The sequence below is a fragment of the Pelodiscus sinensis genome, chromosome 1 (assembly GCF_052426305.1).
Source record: "Pelodiscus sinensis isolate ZL-2025 chromosome 1, ASM5242630v1, whole genome shotgun sequence".
In the NCBI taxonomy this organism is placed as follows: Eukaryota; Metazoa; Chordata; order Testudines; family Trionychidae; genus Pelodiscus; species Pelodiscus sinensis.
In genome coordinates, this window is record NC_143052.1 from 129,916,738 (window position 1) to 129,935,614 (window position 18,877).

At 43.5% G+C, this 18,877-nt stretch overlaps 1 protein-coding gene across 2 annotated transcripts in view; it reads right to left on the minus strand.

Moving 5' to 3' along the window:
- Positions 1–4,336: 4,336 nt before the first annotated feature.
- The window catches only part of LRP6 (LDL receptor related protein 6), a 200,777-nt gene continuing 186,236 nt past the window's right edge, over positions 4,337–18,877 (minus strand). For both annotated transcript variants that reach the window (XM_075901099.2, XM_075901104.2), the window contains 3 exons: positions 16,496–16,632; positions 14,661–14,758; positions 4,337–9,049 (listed from right to left, as the gene is read on the minus strand). In XM_075901099.2, the coding sequence (XP_075757214.1) occupies positions 8,758–9,049; positions 14,661–14,758; positions 16,496–16,632 (527 nt within the window). In that variant the 3' untranslated portion in view covers positions 4,337–8,757. The remainder of the gene's footprint in view (positions 9,050–14,660; positions 14,759–16,495; positions 16,633–18,877) is intronic.

The following is an 18,877-nucleotide window of genomic DNA, read 5'->3' on the forward strand; positions in this document are numbered from 1 at the left end:
GACCTCAGTGCAGAGGTGTCTAGTGCAAATAGTTTACATTCTTCCATGAGAAGTCTGCATTACTGGAGTCTGCAGTAATCCCTCCCTCCCCTGAAAGGACTACATTCACTGCCCACACAGCTGTCCTCTAGTGCATGGGAGCATGGGCAGGGGAAGGCAGGCTTCACATGTAGAGGCCTGCTGCTGGTTAGCCAAAATGGCTTGGTTTTCAAGTCACTGAGCCAAACATGTATCTTGCACATGCCTCCAAGTTGGCCACAGTGGGAAAAGCCACACATTCAAAGCAGCACATTTGTATTAGAAATGCATGGAAGTGTAATTCAAAACCAGCTTCAAACTCTGAGCTGTCCCTTCTGTTGCTCCGGTGGGCACATGGATTTCCAGGCCAACTCCTGCCAGTTAGGCCCCGAACTCCCCTGCGGAATCGAAAACAGGTTAAACTGATACAACAGCAACAGCACAAGAGAAAACAGGATTTCACATTCCCAGCTTCTTAAAGAATCCCTGGCAAGATTGGTGGATCCCTAAAGCTCATCTCTTGCCCTTTCACAGTAACCCATGCATCTTCTGCTCCCCCTCCCTCCCACCCAGCAACATTCAAGGTGGTTTTCCCCTTACTGCTCGATAACAGAATCAGTCACAGCATTCCAGCACACACTCTCATCTCAGCTATGTGCCACGCAGGGATTGTATGGTACTAAGGAAAGGGATCCAATTCAGGCTTCCCAGAGGTCTTATATGAAAAAGCAGTAATATTTTTGGAGTTATTTTTTTAACCCAGCCACCCCCTAGTGACCATGATTTCATCTGTCCTGCTGTACTTTGGGGGGCCATTATAACTGGTGCAATGAAGAGCCTTGGTAGGATGGCAGCAGCTTCAGTTAGTTTGTTGGCCTGCGGTTGTTTTGCATATTTGCCTAAGGAAGGGCAGAGGGTGGCTTAAAAGAATAGCCCTCAGAAATGGCCCCAGTGAAACACAGATGTTATTCTGGGTTCTACAGTCTTGCCTGCCTCCTCGTCTTGTTTCATTGTAAGAAATTAATGTTGGGAAGGCAGCTGCATTTATGCATCAAAGCACAGCACAGCTGATGTGTAGAATGGCATCGATGAGGGCTCATAAGCCCCATGGGTATGGCAACATTAGAAAACGGTCTTCCTTCACCCTGCAGTACCACTGGCTCAGCACAAGGGGGCTGTAACTTTTCAGAGGGAAAGGAGGACAGTCTCTCCTCAAGCTCTAGTAGTGATTTACAACTAGCCACTACTAGAGAGAGAGACACAACACCCATCCCGCTCCAGAGGCTGATGGAGTGGATTCCAGACAGAGCACAGAAATGTGTTATGTAATTCTCCAACATAACACACTTTGCAATGTCTTATCCAAAGATCTGATAACATTTTATAGATATTAATTTTCACGGTAATTCTGTGAGACTGGTAAATATTATTCCCATTTCACAATTGGGGGGAAACTGAGGCACACAGAGAAAGTGACTTGCTCAAGTTCCCTTAAAGTGGAATAACTAGGAGTAGAACTCTGGAATCCTGCTAGCACTAATCCCACTAAGCCACACTGCTTCTCGCTGGACTCGCTGAAGGAGATTCCTAACCTAAGTTTAAAAGCTTGCTACATGACTGCCCTCACCCTAAGCAATCCTCTTTAAACCCACTTCTTTGGTATGGTAGCAGCAGTTGTTTTCTTTTAAGATTAACAGTAACATATAAAATCTGCCTAGGTCTCTGTTTCTACAAACACGTATGTGCTTAAAATGTCAAGACTGAGTATCTTCCAGAAAACAGGTATGCTAGCTCAGCTGGAAGTTATAGGCTTATCCAGGAACTACCGGGTGAAATTCTATGGGCTGCATGATGCCCTTGACTATATGATCATACATATCTCGTCTTGCCTTAAAATCTGTGATCTCTGAGCACAAGTAGTCCCTTGGGGGAGACAGAGGGGATGATCCAGCAGTTAGGGTGGTCATATAGGATTTATGAGTTCTGAGTCAATACAGTGCTCCATCACACACTTCCTGTGCAAATTGGGAAAGTCACTTAGTCTCTCTGTGCCTCAGTTTCTCATCTGTACAATGGGGATAATAGCCTTGCCTTAGTGCTAGGAAGATATATACATTAAACATTGTGAGGTGATCCGATATGTTGATATGGGGGTGAAGGGTTGCAGGAGGGAAAAGGTTAGGACCTCAGTGAGATGAAAACAGTCCACTATGGAAGTCAATAGAATGACTTGATGTCACTGCAATTCTTTGTGGGCTTTAAATTAAGTATTTGCATTAGCATTTGCATCATATGGGCCTGTATTAGAGACATTACACTCTGATATTTACTCGAAGCCAAACCTACCTCAGCATTCCTTCCCCTTTTCCCACACAATGCAACAAAAGTGAAGTTACTCTGTTTTTTTTCCACTCTTAATTTTATTATAAAAATCAACATTTCATTTGTTACAACTCAAGTTTATAGTAATAACTGAAAAGGGATTTTTGTACAAGGTTTATATACAGCTTATAAGTAAAGCACTTTATTTTACACAAAAATAGTTAGTGAATGAGTGGATACGGGCTGACCAAATGTTGGCCGTTATAATATAAATACAACCTTGCAAAGCACCATCGTACCAAAGTCGATGAACAAGAGACACCAGCTGGCTTTAAGACAATGACAAACAGTGATTAAAGCTTACAAAAAAGGATAAAAACAAATAAAATTTTAAAAAAGATTAAAAATCTGAAAGCAGCACCAGATCCTTCACTTGCAAACAAGGCTAGTTCAGCTTAAGCCTGGTGGTATCCTCTTTACAAAAGATTCTTTCATTTTCTCTTATTGACTCTTAACTGTTTAAGTCTGCAGCTGAGTAAGGGCAGGTCTACACTTAACCGGGAGTAAGGACTCGCTAAATTGATCGCTGATGGGCATACTCCACTGGAACAAGACGTTTAAGGAGAGTCAACAGGAGTTTCTGCTATCAACCCCCACAGCAGAGACTCTGTGGCAATGCGATCTGAGATATGTCTACTCTAGCTAGGCTATTTACATAGCTGGAGTTGCATACCTTGGGTTGACATTGCCCCCTAGTGTAGACCTGCCCTTGCTGAGTCTCAGAAGGATGCAGGACAGCTCTTCAACAATGCAACCATGCCAGTGCACTTTAGCAAGTTAACTTCCAGAGGGAATCTAGTTTGCCAATTTGCCCCACATCACTTTGGAGCTAGATTTCCCAGTTCCAATTAATTTTGCATTAGCAACATACCGAACCCATGAAGGTCTTCTACTCTTAAATTACTGAAGAGATTTGCCCTACAGTCTACAATTTCCAATAGTATTTTGAACCATTACTGATTAAAAAAAAGTTGGAACATAGTGTGCTTGCCCTGTACTTACTAGCTGCAGGAACTATTCCCAATTAGTGTGCTTGATGCATAGTTAAAATGGTGAATATATTGAGGCTTACATTTCAAACAACATCCCCCCCATACCTCCTCCAGCAAGAAATTTCCAGAATTAGAAAAGCTGCTTTGGATAATAATTTAAAAATTATGTTTGTATTAAATAATCAGTGACATATTTACTGATTCTTTCTGGTAGAAGCAAGAGGTAATCGGCTATTTTTGTATGGTGTGTGCAGAAAATAGAGATTTTACCCATAACAACATCATGTGATATTCACACGAAGGGCAAAATATGACACAGAAAATAACTGATCAGCTTTTAAGAATGATTTTTTTTCAACTGAACAAATGGATCCAAGAATTTCAGTTTTAGCATTTCCTTCTAGAATGGGAAAACTTTAAATTCATTCCATTAATGTCTGCTAACTTGGTAAGACCAGAAATATTCATGATAGTTGCCTTTCAATAAAATTTGGATAGAATGGATACATGCAAAGAAGGGAGGAAAAAAAGCCATGAAGCAGAACTCAGTTTGGGTGTGTAATTCATGCAATGGAGCACTGATAGAAAGCATTCATCATAAAGGGAGGGGTAATGTACAACTTGGAGACCAGATGATCACCAAAATTCAACAATGCCAGAAATTCCATTCCCCTTCATGGGCCAGCAATGGAGCATAATATCTGCAGGCACCAAGCAGCTTAAAGGATCTTTCATTTATCAGTAAGCTAGATCTGACACAAACTGATTTCCATGTAGCTGTAAATTGCACAAAAATATCTTATTAATTTGCATTAATTATCAACCTAATGATAATATATCACATAATGGAATTTTTCTTTTTTATTGTCAAGTGTGACAGAGCGTTAGTTTCTTTTGGATATAGTTGTAAATGTTCTGTAGTATGTTTTATAAATGTAATTAAGCCTAGGTAAAATGAGACAATACTACAAGCTGCCATTACCTCCGTGCAGAGAGGCAGAGTGAGTCTTCTGGATTAATTATTATTGTTGGGAATGGGAGAACAGAAAATTATTGCCTCTGTCAATCGGGCATCTTCATATTAGCAAAGCTCTGTGTGTACATACACGCACAGAGTTATGTTTGAGATTTAGAACACAGGATATTGTAAGTTACAGTTTCCACAGCAAATCTAATCCACCGGTATAAACTGATTCAATGCAAATTCTATATTGCCAAATTTCATGTAATAACCTAATGTGTTTGTAGGCAGGCAGCTTGGTTGAATTTTGGATTCATGGAAACCAGAATTAAGATTTTTCTATTGTTTCCTAATGATAGCATTCTATCAATGGATCAAGGTAGACCTCTGTATATTATATCTCCTAGCTTAAATCTCCCATGCATGGTTCCTTTTAATGTGCAAAAGGATACTCCAGGTATACATTTGGAGACCAACACTGTGTTTGAATCGCTATTGCCAGAGCCAGTCTAAGGGGTGGGTGAGCCAGGTGGTCGCCTGGGGCCACCATATTCAAGGGGCTGCCAACAGAACCGGTCTTAGGGGCGGGCCACAACTGCATTTTGGCCTGACCTCCCAAATCCTCCCCCCCCAGGTTTCCCCGGTTACCCGACCCTTTTTTTTTTGGCTTGACAAATTTTCCCTGGAGGTTTTTTTTTTTTTTAAAAAACCATCTGACAACCCAATGGGCAAGCCAGGTGATCGCCTAAGGCCGCCAATTGGTTAGGACCGGCCCTGACTATTGCAATTCAAATATGCACAGCTACAGATGTAAATGTAGCGACTAGTACGTACACCTGGGGAAAATTATACCCATGTTTTCTGAAACATGTTCTGTGTTTTTTAAAAAGCTGTACCTCTCTCCACTCCCAGTTCATTATTACTGTATTTCCATGTGCAGATATTCAGCTATGAACATTTTGAAGCATAGGCAGGATAAATTACACATGGTGCACTTAAGGAAAATGCTTCACTGTTTATGGTTCTGATTCAGGAAGGTACTTAAGAGTGCCTAATTTTAAGTGTGCATGTCAATAGCACCACTTACATTCATGCCCAACTTTCAGCATGTAAGTATCTTGCTGACTTGAGGCCAATATGCATTGGAATTAAAACTTCATTTCTCAGTCAATTTCAAAGTAGCAAAGCACATGCTCCCTTATGTGGGATAGAGATAGCACAAGCTGTGGCTGGTTGGATGGGAAAGGAAAAGTGAATGTTTCGTCTCTATGTCAAATCAATTGGTTTATCCACCAGGAATGTTCCCTTACAAGGATGCCAGTTGTAGTGATGTACCTGTAATACGGAAATCTACATAGTGGGAACTTCCAGCCTCCCCAATTTAAGATTTCCATTTTAGATTTATGTAAAATATCTGTGAAAATGTAGCTCTCAACTTTCTCACCAAATTCTTTGGTAAATCAGAACAGAAAAAGCACTAACCTCTCCATCTGCTCTTCATCATCTGACAGTCTCCCTGCCCCCTTCATTAAAATAGAAGCAGCAGCAGCTTAAGTATGTGCTGCACACAGTGAGATATACACTTCAAATATATTTGGTGAAATTCTGCATTCACTTATGTTCTCCACACATGCACCCCCCATCACTGACTTCAATGGAGTTGTATCTGGATGTGAGTACAAAATTTGGTCTTTCTGACCAAAGCAAGCTAATTCTTCTAAAACAAACCCCTCCAGTAGTCAAGTTTAACAAGCATATCTTATTTGTAGAAAATCCTTGTAAAATATCAAGGAGGGAAACAAGGATACCACAACTTAAGTTGAACCACCTCATGGTTTTTCAAAGAAACAAAAATTGGCACACTGAAGCATTTTGCAAGTAGAGACCATTGACATCGCAGTACACTGAGATACAACAATGCAATATTCTTCTGAGTTCATTAGTGCAAGTTTCCACATGTGAACCCCACACGGAATGCTGCACATTTAACAATGTAAACAAACAACGTAGAAGTCTCAATTCTGATCAGCACCCCAGCCTCTACTCACCCTCTCCCATGCCTCATGTAAATGGACTGAATTTTTATAGCTCATCATCAGACCTTCAACATCCATCCTTTTAGAGACCACAAACAAGTTTCTTCACCAACAGGAATAGCAAAAGGAATAGCTACCAAACTTCCTAAGTACCTAGAATAAAGCTCAAGGTATTAGCTGGATGAATGTTTCCGCAAAAGTTAGTACGCTTGGCCCATTGGTCAATTCCAATATGTCTGAGGACAATCCAGAATTTTTTAAAAATTACTTTGATTGAAAGCTTCCGTGGGCATCTTAAATTCTTAGAAGGGTAAAGCGAGAATTCCAAAACATGAGAGGCTCCGACAGTCAAGCTGAAATGTAGCATGGGCAATGATTGTTCAAAGCTTCCTAAAAAGCATTGAAAGGATTTAAAACTGGAATGTTTTCAGCCTTCATGTCCCAGTAGAAACTGACTGTAACAGAGCACCTGGCACTCATGAAGAGTGGTTACAGCACTGCTGAGTCCCAGTACTCAGGAGCCCCTCAGTATCCTTTGTGATGTGAAGTAAAAGGCCTGATCTTTGGAGGTGCTCTTGCAACTCCCATTAAAAGGTCAATGAAAACAGTAAACATGTAAAACTTCCCAAGATCAGATCCACTAGTTCCAGCTGTTTAACTTAAACACTGCACTAGGGTCAGGTAGAGTTAAGATGATCATATGTTACCCTTCAGTTCTTGCAAACCAAGCGTTAAAAAGAACTCATACTATCCCTTTCTAATGGCCATGGGAGCTAAATAAGGAGATACAAAAATATAGGGTGAGAATATAAAATGATTTGGTTAAGAATATTTTAAAATTTGACATTCACAGTGGTTAATACTAAGGTATTAAAAGCATGCCACGCAAAAGAGGAGGTATGTAGAAATCATACTGAAAAGACCAGCTTACCTTACATGAACACAGCAAGAACAGTTAATACAGTGGGGGAAACATTTTTAATCATCAAAATTCAATTTTTATAGATTGTGTCTGGTCTCCCCAGTGACAATGTTTAAATGCTTCCTTACTAGGAAATGTGTGTGTGTGTGTGTGTGTGTGTGTGTGTGTGTGTGTGTGTGTGTGTGTGTGTGTGTGTGTGTTTATATATATAGATATATATATATATATAGATATATATACACATGATTTGTATATTGTGATATTAATTATACACTGAAAGTATTGCAATGATACAGGATTCATTTACAGTAAATCTAGCAATTTATAGTTAAATTTATAGTTTAGAAATATGTTGTCTATATTATATGTGCTATAAAAATATTTGACATTCTGTGGGCAATAAATCAAAACAGTTTTTAAGGAACTAAAATGATTCAGGTATATGCATATTACCCATGTCGAATACATGAGAATTGGGCTGACCTGATACAAAATGTAATTCTATGGTATCAGCAGAATGAAGAAACCCGATACTTAACATTGGACTGCAACACAAGTCTAATAAAATATAGAGGATGAATTTTCATTAGCTCAATTCTAGCAGTACTTTAAACAAGGAAATCTGATTTAACAAAATGGATCTGGGGAGAAAGAAGTTGCAAGAAGGAGAGGGAGGTAAAATAAAAGAGTACCCAACAAAATTACTGAACTTCTAGCAATGGAGAATGTTTTAAAATGGGGAATGATGCAAATGCAGGCAAAAAAACAATGTGGATGCATTTTAATTTTTAAAAAAGTGTGTGACAATATATCTAATATTTCATTATATTTGTACACACACATAATAAAATACTGTAACATATATATTCACTGCTATGATTGCTGTATTCCTGTAGAAAACAAAGCCCTTTGTGTATGGTAAGTATCTGTCTTGTGCTTTCTTCAAGTTTATCTTTCATTGCTGGCCCTCCATAGTTAATGTAGAGACTATTTGGCTACTTCCAAGTATCTATGGTATGCTGCTCTGAGACTGACTTCTCTCATTTTTAAAACATTTTTGGTATTGACAAACCCCATACTTTGCCTCACTGGACAGTGATGCGTCCTGGTCCTTCTATTTTCTCATGTGCTCGGTCACTTCACTGGATTAAGGCATTTTTTTTGTTTCATTTGCAAAAATAAAAATTTTGTACAAATTTCTATTCTTTTATACAAAAATTTCTTCTTATGGCACAAGCAGCAGATGCTATTTAAGAAAATATATAAATATCCTTTTTTTCTTCTGTACAAATATCTCCAGTATTCCACACCCCCATGTAATAACTTTTAACTGTACACTGTTCTGCCTCATCCCTCTCCAATAGCTCCCTCCCCCCTCCCTGATACGGACAATTTATATTTACACTTTTGTTTTGGAGGCAGTTAAGGAAGGGGAGGGGGCTCCCCTCATGAGGAGTCCGTGCAGGGGGATGGTGGTGGCGGATAGAGGTGATGAGAATAGCTCCGTTCTGTGTACGGGGAGGGCGGACAGCTTTCGTAGTTCTCCTCTGCCGAGAGGTACTGGCTTCGTGGCGTCGGCGGAGGGGGCACAGGCTCAGAATCATAGTTCAAATCACTGGTGTAGCCCTTAGCCACTGCTGTCATGACCCGCCGGCTGGGGGCATAGTCACTGTCACAAACGTCCGTGCTGCAGGGTGTGGTGGGAGGGGCAAAATGCCGGTAGCTGTATGGTCTGTAGCTACAAAAGGAAATTCAAAGGAAAGATGTCAGCACTTAAAGAGAAAGCGTAAGCCAAACACTCAGGTAACAGGACGCAGACCAGCTGTATTGCCTGAAAGGAACAACAATTAGTAGAACTGAGATTTTTCAGAGTGCTTGTACTTCCAGAATGAGGCTTCTTAACAAACCAAACCAAGCCAAAAGACCCTGTCTGAAGAGAACAAAAGATTTCTGAGTTTTCGCAAATAGAAAAATCAGAGACTAATTCATTTCATGTCAAAATAAACAGGTTTCTTGGTTTCCATTTTTAAATAAAAGCAAAGGAAATGGAAAGCTAAATCAATAAGGCGACTTATGTGCCTTTCACAAATCCAAGGAGGAAGGGATGGTGATGGAGGTCCAGGTGGTTATACCTCAGGTCTGCACAACTCGGAAAGTGGCGAGGGCCATATTACTCCAAAGAAAACAGCTGTGGGCTGTAAGTAGGGATGCTCTCCCAAAAAATACCGAACATGCGGGCTAAAAATTTGTCAAGAAAACAAACAAACAAACAAACAAACAAAAAGTGTCTCTCCACTTGGCCCCCTGGCATTTGTCTCTCCTGCCCCTTTGTGCCTTCCCCTTTCTCCTGACCTGCCCCCCTACCCCCAGCATAAGCCCCTTCCCCTCTGCTACCTGGCTTCTGCCTTCCAGTTTGCGGGGCTGGCAGGGCCTTTTTGAATCCGGCGGTTGCCAGCCGTGACGTCACAACACCACGTCACACCAGCGTCCTGGTGTCTGCCAGCATCCCGCCTTCTGGCTCGCGCCCCACCTCCTCGCACTGGAGCTGCATGCAGGCAGCCCGGCGGCGAGAATCACTGCACTTCCCCCTCCCCGGAGGCACTCCGCTCCTCCACTCGGCTGGCGGATTGGATGGGGCCACACCGCCCGTAGTCGGCATGGGCCGCACAGTGAGCCCCTGCGGGCCGCATGTCGTGCAGTTATACCTCAATTTATACCCAACAGCCTAGTGGTTAGGGCAGTCACCTGGGATGTGGAAGAGCCAAGTGCCTTGGGAGCAGGGACTTGAATCCAAGTATCCCACCACCACCCTCCTTGTTTTTTGTGAACAGTGCATAAGTCCCCTTGGGAATCTAGCCAAAAAAAAATTGAAATGCTTCTTTTCAGAAATGTCAAAATTATTCAACATGCCAATTTTTTTCTTCAATTGAAACAATTTGTCAAAATCAGTACTAATTCATTACGTTTCAGTTGACCTGAGTCTGCATTTTTCAGCAAAACATCTCGTCAAAATATGTTGCCTAGTTCTACTAATTAGCCATCACCTTGGGCTAGACATCAAAGCCTCAACTGTGGTCAAGAAGGTACAAAAGGAGTGAGATTTGGGAAAGGAGAGGGTTAGAGATTGGGGGGAAACAGTGTGTGGATTTGGTATTCCATTTCCAGTATCCTCTGTTGATTAATTCAGCCCTGGATCACAGTCCACAGACAGATAAGCAAGTCTACAGCTCATGAGACTATTTTACCACAGAAAAATCCTCCCCCTTAACAGCTAACTTAGCTGTGGTTCCCATGTGCCAGAGACTGGTGGCCTTGACGCTCCTTTCCATTCATTTCCTCCACCACCAGGGAACATGGTATGGGTGGGTGAACAGGTATTCAAAGCCCTTAACAGAGACAAAGTACTTCCTTTCTACTCCACTGGCCATTGGAGGGATAAAGATGGGGGTATGCCAGATAGTCTTGGCTGAGGTGAGTGCGGACTTGACAATCAGGAAGGCCACCTTAGATGGATCTTTGGGAGCCAGGATATCAACATCCTGCTCTATTATCACCCCCATCTGGGGGTTAAGACTAAGGGCAACCTTCTGGAGCAGGCTCGCTGGTGCTGAGAGAGTCATTTTTCTGTACTGGTCACAGGACTGACAGTGGTGCCCTATGGACTGAGGCTCTCGGTGCCAGGTTCTGCCTCTGTGACTACAGGGTGGATTCCACAAAGAATTGCTTAAGACAAAAGTCCTAATCCTTTTGGTCCAGAGTTTGAAGGCCTTGAAGATCTTGCCATTGCCCGCTTGGTGGGCTTCTCCCAAGCACCAAAGACATAAGTCATGGAGGTCTCTTGTTGGCACAGATGTAGGGCAAGAACTGCAAGACTTGAAGCCCTGGGACTTTGGCATGCCCCAGGTCCTGGAGGGGAAATCCCCTCGCTACAACACTAACTGCCAACTATTAATGATGGTCAAACAAATGAACTATAAACGCTAGGGATGCGCGGCTTTTGCAATACCAAGGAGCCACAATTCTAACAGCCAACCTTGGTGGTAAGAAAGAATGGAAGGGCAGCCGGGGTAGCAGGGTCATATATAGGGCGCTGCACTGACGCCACTCCAGGAGGCTCCACAGCTGACCCAACAGGTAGCAGCTCGGTTAAAACTTTCTGGCAGCCGTGCATGCAGTGCACCCACTTGATTGGACTAGATATGACCAAACAATGGGATAAGAACTGGGCGAATATCTAGGTAAGCTGATGTACCCTTGGAAGATCTCTGTGTACCTCACCATACACATACCCCTGGCTGAGAACCAAAGTCAACAGTAGAATATGAGCAAAGACAGGGTGACCAGAAGCAGCAACAGGATATATTTCTGAGTTTGAGACAGAGGGAGTTCTAGAAACATCGAACCCTGCACCACATGCTCAATGTCACTAATGAGATTCAATTTCACGTAATCAGTTATCCACACTGGTACCACGCTTTGGTGTTAGTTTGTTTTCTAAGTTGCCAGTCCCTTTTATAGGCTTGTCATAAGGCCAGAAGGGACCACTATAAACATCTAGTCTGACCTGCAGTACGCTGACCATATCTTTTAATGATTTTTGAGCTCCAGGAGCTTCGTTATCCACAAGCCCATTGGGAAGCACATGTGTTTGATAAGAGATACACAACTCCCTCTGATAGTCAACCAGAGTGGCTTCTGTGTCTGAGTGGGGTAGGCAGCAAGCACTAGAGCCTTGGAAAGGTGTCCCCTTGCTCTAGTTTGTGGTAAAATCCCAAATATAGTAAAACATACAATTAGTAGAGCAAAGAGGCTAAACATCCATCTTCTGAGGGAGGACTGGTGGAGTGTGCACTAATATTACATTAAATAAAAACAATGGGCAAAAGCATACATGTCTATCCATAAACATCAGTGACACAGGGCATGATTTAAAAAAAAGGGGGGGGATGGTAGAAGTTTATAATATTTAAAGTTTCCTTAAAATCCTCCCTCCCTCAAAAAAAATAGGAAGAGGATTTAAACAGGATCAACAATTTAAATATATATACACAATTAAAAATAAAAAATTCCTCATTGTGGAATCAGAAATAATTATGTTATGTACTAGCTAGGCTACATATCCACATTATCTCTGCAAATGCAACTGTCTCTCTTCTCTTTTTTTTCCCCCTTCCTAGGTTTGCTTGCCATCTTTTTCAAGTTATCAAATCCCAAATAACAATTAGTGTGGCAAAGATATTATTCATGCAGGAAACCTAAAATAGCACAAGATACATTCTTCTGGAGCAAATGGCTCTCTCGCTATCTTTTGGTTCATGATTTGTGGTGTACATTATTTTTAGTAATACTAGCTGACTGAGCCTACCCCCGAAAGTGGCCAGAGAGCATGACAGCGTGATGATGTCATTCTGTTGCCTGTAAGGAAAAAAAATATTATATATATATATATATATTTCATAAGCAAGCTTATGAAAACTTAGACAAGTGTTGGATACACATTGATACACATTTGAGAAGAATGCTGCTAATAGACTTGTATTTTGTCTTAATTTTTTGGCCCCAATCCTTCAGACACTTAAGCTCGTGCTCCAGAGGGACTACCTTTTCAGGGTCAACATACTAGGCAGATCAAACTGGGGGTAAAGATCAGCCAACAGAATACTGAAGACCTCTCACAGTCCAAGTGTGACTTCCTAGAAAAAATGATGAAGATGAACAACGTCGATATCTCAATGTCACAAATGAAGAAAAGGCCCACTGCTACAAAATCAATGGCTATAAACTTATAGCCAACAATTACCACCCAGAAGGGAGGCTGGCAATTTACATCATGCAGGAGATCAAAAATATGAGGTTTTACCTCCTGCAGTGCCCAAAGGAGTAACTATCATCACCAAGCAAACCACCATTAAGAGATAGAAATCAGGTGGTACATCAGGGCCCCAACCAGCTCTGCAGAATGCACAGGACCCCGCTTCTTTGTGGGCAACTTAGTAGTCACTACACACAATGAGGCTATGCTGCAAACAATCTTCCAGGCAAAGCACTGACACACTGATTTCAGCCAATGATATGCTTCTCCTTTTGGATGTGAAACAGTTGGTCACTTTCCCGTCAGCAAGATGGGGCAGAGGACATTGCCCAGATCTGAGGTTCAGCTCTAAAGATACAGGGCACACTCATACCCATCCCAGGGATCATCCTCACTGACTTCATCAACACTCAGGACCAGGCCTGCTGACAGGGTGGCAGTAAAGGGGTAATTGCCCTTTAAATCCCCGCTGAAGTGCTGTGCTGGAGTGCTGGGCTACTCATTCCAGGCAGTGCTAAGGGCTTGGTGGGGGGCGAGAGAGGGACATGTGTGCTGCATTCCAGGCAGTGCTGAGCACCAGCCACCCTCAGCTCCACCCAATCAGGAAGCACGGAGCTGCTCCTCCCCACCCCCACCTTGCCCAGGAGCCTTCGGAGGCTGTCAGGACAGACCCAAGAGACCCATAATGGCATTCAGATTCCAAACTAGCGCTGTGCTGGAACTCCCCTGGGGACTCAGATACATTCCCAACTAGACTGCAGCCAGCCATGACATGAGATAATCTCCACTTGTGGATAGGCAGCCGAATCAGCCCACGTCAATCATCACGGGAACTTTAAAATCAACACGTCTGCAATGGCTTTCTGAATTAGCAAACATGGAACTTGCAGCTATCCACGGGGATACAGCCGTGGCATGAGAACTTAAACACCCCAAAGACTATTCAGAACTTCCAATGCAGCATTTTATAAATACCACAAAACCCAAAAACCACAAAAACCACTGGGGGACTACACATGACCACCTCAGGTCTCTGGATCCAGCCAGGGAATGGCAATGTATCTGGCCATTGTCCTTCAAGCAAACACATGAACACTGACCCAAGAAGCTGCCGTCTTAGTTTTGATCCACCATGCGACCTGAACTGCATTCAAACAATCCAGGGAAGATGTGACTACTTGATTATCAAGTGAAAAATCAAAAATCCTGTGCTGAGGATCCACTGAACACATCATAGCACAGCCCTCCAAATATGGATTTAAAAGTCAACTGGATGAATCTATAACTTTGGGGGTGGGAGTGGGGCTTGCTATGGACCTATACCTGCATCTACAGAATGTTGTTCAGCACATGGAATGCATGAGGCAGAGAGGGAAATGCACTTGATTAAAATTACACATCTGTATATGAACGGTTTGCAGGATGAGTGCCTTTAATGGTAAACACTTTAAGGCAAGGGCTGTCTTTTACTCTGCATTTGTACAGCACTTGCAAATGAGGCTTTGATCCCAATTGAGGCTATTTTACCAATAATTACCTGTAAGATCTATGAGTGGAAGGACTGTTTGAAGAATAACCAAATTCCATGGTGTAATGTGAGCGTTCAGTAGCTGGTGAGGGCGGAGGGTTCAAAATCTTTAAAAAAAAAAAAAAAAAAGGCATTTTTTAAACAGACAACAAAAATAAAGAGGAATGAAGAAAAATAAATACAGCCATAATGATATTGCTACCCAATATTAAAGAAACACTAGTTTGTAGCTTACACCTTTACTTCTTGTTAAGGCCAAGCTCACTGCTGCACTCAAGACAAAGCCATGGCCTCTTCCCCAATGTAAATTCCTCTCTATATTCTCAACACCCTGTGAACACTGCTTGTGCCTATTTCCATCTAGGCTATCACTCAGCTGTCCTCCTATGGAGCTGATGACTGTTGCTATTTGGAAACACTTACTGCTGAAAAATAAACCTAAACTAGGCAATCCAATCCTAGATTGTCATCACGCATACTGCTACCCTAGGCAAACTGGCTGAGGACTGCCACAACCTGTTCATAGTTACCAGATACAGTGCTATCTCCAGTATTGTTATTTTGCTGCCCATGGCCTCAATATGGCTGAACAGATTCTAGGTCTTATAGGAAAAGGGATATTTCAACTACAGTGAAATAAATGTAAGGGGAGAACATTATGAGGCCTTTATCATCATGGTCAGCAGTTCAAATTCAGCCATCACTGACATGAATCCAATTTATCACCACCTGCTGGCTGTTTTGTGGGTTATATACAAAGTAGCCAGCAGCAGCCATTGCTACAGGAGAGCAAGATTACTTAAGAGGTGAGACTGCAAACTCTTTTGGGCTTGAATTTTCTGCTTGTTCTGTGCTTGTACCAGTGGCGTAGCCAGGACGGAACCCTTGGTGGGTGGGCAATGACAGCAGGGTTGGGGAGGGAGGACAGGAAGGATCAGCCAGGAGGAATCAGGGCTTCCTTCTCCTCAACCCCTCCAGCCCGTCTTGTGGGGTCAATGGACAGTCTGGCCAGGCACCCCCCACTCTCCAGGCACACACCCAGGGAGTGGGGGTTTACCCTGCTCTGCCCATCTGGAGCTCCAGCTAGGGAGCAGGGTTGGGGTGCAGGGATTTGCCCCCTTCCCCACCTGGGAGTGCCAGGCAGGCAGGCGGGTGGAGCAGGGCTGAGTGAGGTAAGCCCCTATGCTCCAACCCCTCTTCCTGGGTGGACATAACAGGCCAAGCCCCCAACGACGCTCCTCAGCTGGAGCACCGGTAAGCCTCTGCACCATAACCTCTCTCCCCAACTGCAGCGCTGGAAGGGTGGGTGGAAAAGGGTAAACGCTAGGGCCAGAGCAGAGCTGGGGCTCTGGGTGAAGGTCTGGATGTTGAGTGGCTGGATTGTACTGCTGCTAGCACATCGGGGTCCCGGTCCATGACTGCAGCTCCTAGGTGATATGCGAATATAAATATGTTTAATAGCGTGAAAGCTATCACTGCAAGACAGTCTTGGTTGAGGTGTAATTGGTACTCCTGCAAGGACTGTGGAGAACAGACTTCCCTTTGGAGCTGATCCAACAACCATGCCATGTTCGGGGATTTTACAGTCTCTAGGACAATAAGTCCAACAACTTTCACCACCACTAAATCCACTTACTAACTTTTCTTAGCAAGACATTCCTTGGCAGCTATGGATGAGGGCATGCTGTGCACACACACGTTTCCTTCAAATTCACTCACTCCACATTCAACCAAACAAATGTTCTAGGACTAGAAATCCAAAACAAAGCCCTTGCCAAAAAGCTGACCTCTGGCATGCACTGCGACTTGGCTGAAAGATATCCACACATGAGTGTGTGACTTACTGGAGGGAAGTAAGTGCCCTTGGTACTTGAAGAACTACTAGAGGATGCCCCCGTGACATGGGCTCTGTCATAGGGAGGTCCGCTACTTCCGGCCATAATGCTGAGGGAGCTGATCACAGATTTACCACGAGACATTCCTAAAGAAGACAACAGACACAGCATACGTCAGTGTTAAACTCTTTGAAACAAAAATGAAGAAGGGATGGGATTAAGGCTAAAATAGCTCTACAGGATACAGGCACTATGAGCGCCTGAGTCAAAAATAAAACAGAAAAATACGTCTGTCTGTATTAAACAGTCCTAGTCTCCTAGATGGAAAAGGGAAATGAAGTTACTGAGTGAATAAACATGCCGTCTTAACGTTCTAGCCACTGAACTGTGGAACCCGGCTCGGGGCTGCATGACAGCTTGGGCAAAGAGAAAGAGATTCTCTTCACTTGAATGGATGTCAAAGGCTTGAGAGCGAAGACACTTCAGCACTCTCTATACTTGAGAATAAAACAAACTGATTTTGCTTGTCTCATGCATGAGAGAGGCAAGAGGTTTTGTTCTTTCTTTTCCACAAAGTGAGTTTTGGCAACAAAGTGAAAGGAGACTAGGATGGAGGCTTGGCAGAAGGGGAAAAGGCATGTGACTATACTCTGGACTATAGTGAAAATACTGCTCAAAGCTCCCTTTTATGAAAAGCAGCTTATCACAGGAAGGCAAAAGGGGCTGATGCATGGATATAATCCCACAATAGGCTCACCAACAGCATCTACAGGCACCTCTGTTTCAGTTGGATCAGAATAAAGCAGCAAGAGTACGGATTTTATTTAAAAGGCTGAGCACTGACTCATAAAAGCTCATTATTTGTAAAGAGACATACAGGAGTCATGCACATTCATTAAGACTAAGTGAGCTTTTGTGATTTAGCCATATAGTTTCGTATCCCATTGGTAGGTCCGTACCAAATTCACAGCCATGCAAAACATGGACCATGAAATCTGGTGTCGTCTCATGGAATCTGGCTTTGTGTGTACTTTTACTCTATACTATACAGAATTCGCCAAAGACACCAGCATTTCTCAAATTGAGGGTTCTAACTCAAAAGGAAGTTGCAGAGGGATCCCAAAGTTATTTTAGGAGGATCATGGTATTGCCACCCGTAGTTCTGTGCTGTCTTCAGAGCAAGGCAACTGGAGAGCAGTGGTTGCAATGTTGGCTCGGTGCCCAGTTCTGAAGGCAGCACACCACCAGCTGCAGTGCAGAAATAAGGGTGGCAATACCTTACCCATATCTCCTTTACTTTTATTCTGCTGCTTTCAGAACTAGGTACCTGGAAAGTGGCAGCAGCTAACTAAGGTCCCAGCTCTGCAGACAGAAGCTCTGCCTTCAGAGCTGGGCTCCCACCCAGCAGCTACCTCTTTCCAGCTGCCCAGCTCTGATGGCAGCAGCAGGTATGCTGGTTTTGGCTGGTGTCATTTTTTTTCCCTACTGGTATTACTAAAGTGACTAGGCATGTCAACATGATCGAGTAAATGATTAACCAATAAGCTTAGTCTTATCGGTTAATCTTATCGACTGCACACATCCTCTCCCCTTGTTGCCTCTGTATCAGACAGAAAGGGGGGTGGGAGTTGGTGCCATGGAGAGCTGGATCTGCGGAGCCACCTGCTCCCCCGCCCCCTATGCTGCTACCTCGGATAGAGAGTGCAGAGGGTAATGGGGGCAAGGCAGGAGATGGTACATATGGGAAGCTGGCTTTCAAGCCACCTGCCCTGCCCATCACCACTATCAGAGGCAGCAGCAGCGATGGGGAGGGGAGGGCAGCTCCATGGAATGCTGGTGCAGCTTCTGTCCACAGGGAGCTTGGGCCCCACAGACAGCGGCTGCTGCTGCCCCACACTGCTGCCTCTGTATGAGAGGCAGCAGGCAGGAATTGCTTTGTGCAGGAAGCCGTATACAGAGGCAGCAGCGTGAGGTGGCAAGGAGTTCCCCAGGAGTGGAACTAGGAGCGCACTGGCTGCTGGACCTACTACTGGGGACTATCGAATAGTCATATGACCGATAATATTTTGTGCAGTTACACAACTATTCAATTAAGTGCTCTCCAACATCCCTAAAAGTGACACACATGTAGCGCAAGGGCTTGTGAAGTGAGGTGGGTGCTGATTGCACACATCATTGACTGGGAGAGCCGCGTACTCTGTTCATATCCAAACAAAGCACAGCTACGATTCAGTCAGTGCACCCCGCAAATTCTGGGTACGCAAGTGCAGTTAGCAAAACTACGCTATCCCAGGAGACCATCTTGGTTATGATAATCTTTTAGCCAACTGAGATGGAGGAGGGCCACTCACATGACTCAATAACTAGCCTAGGTTGCCCATCACTGTTTAT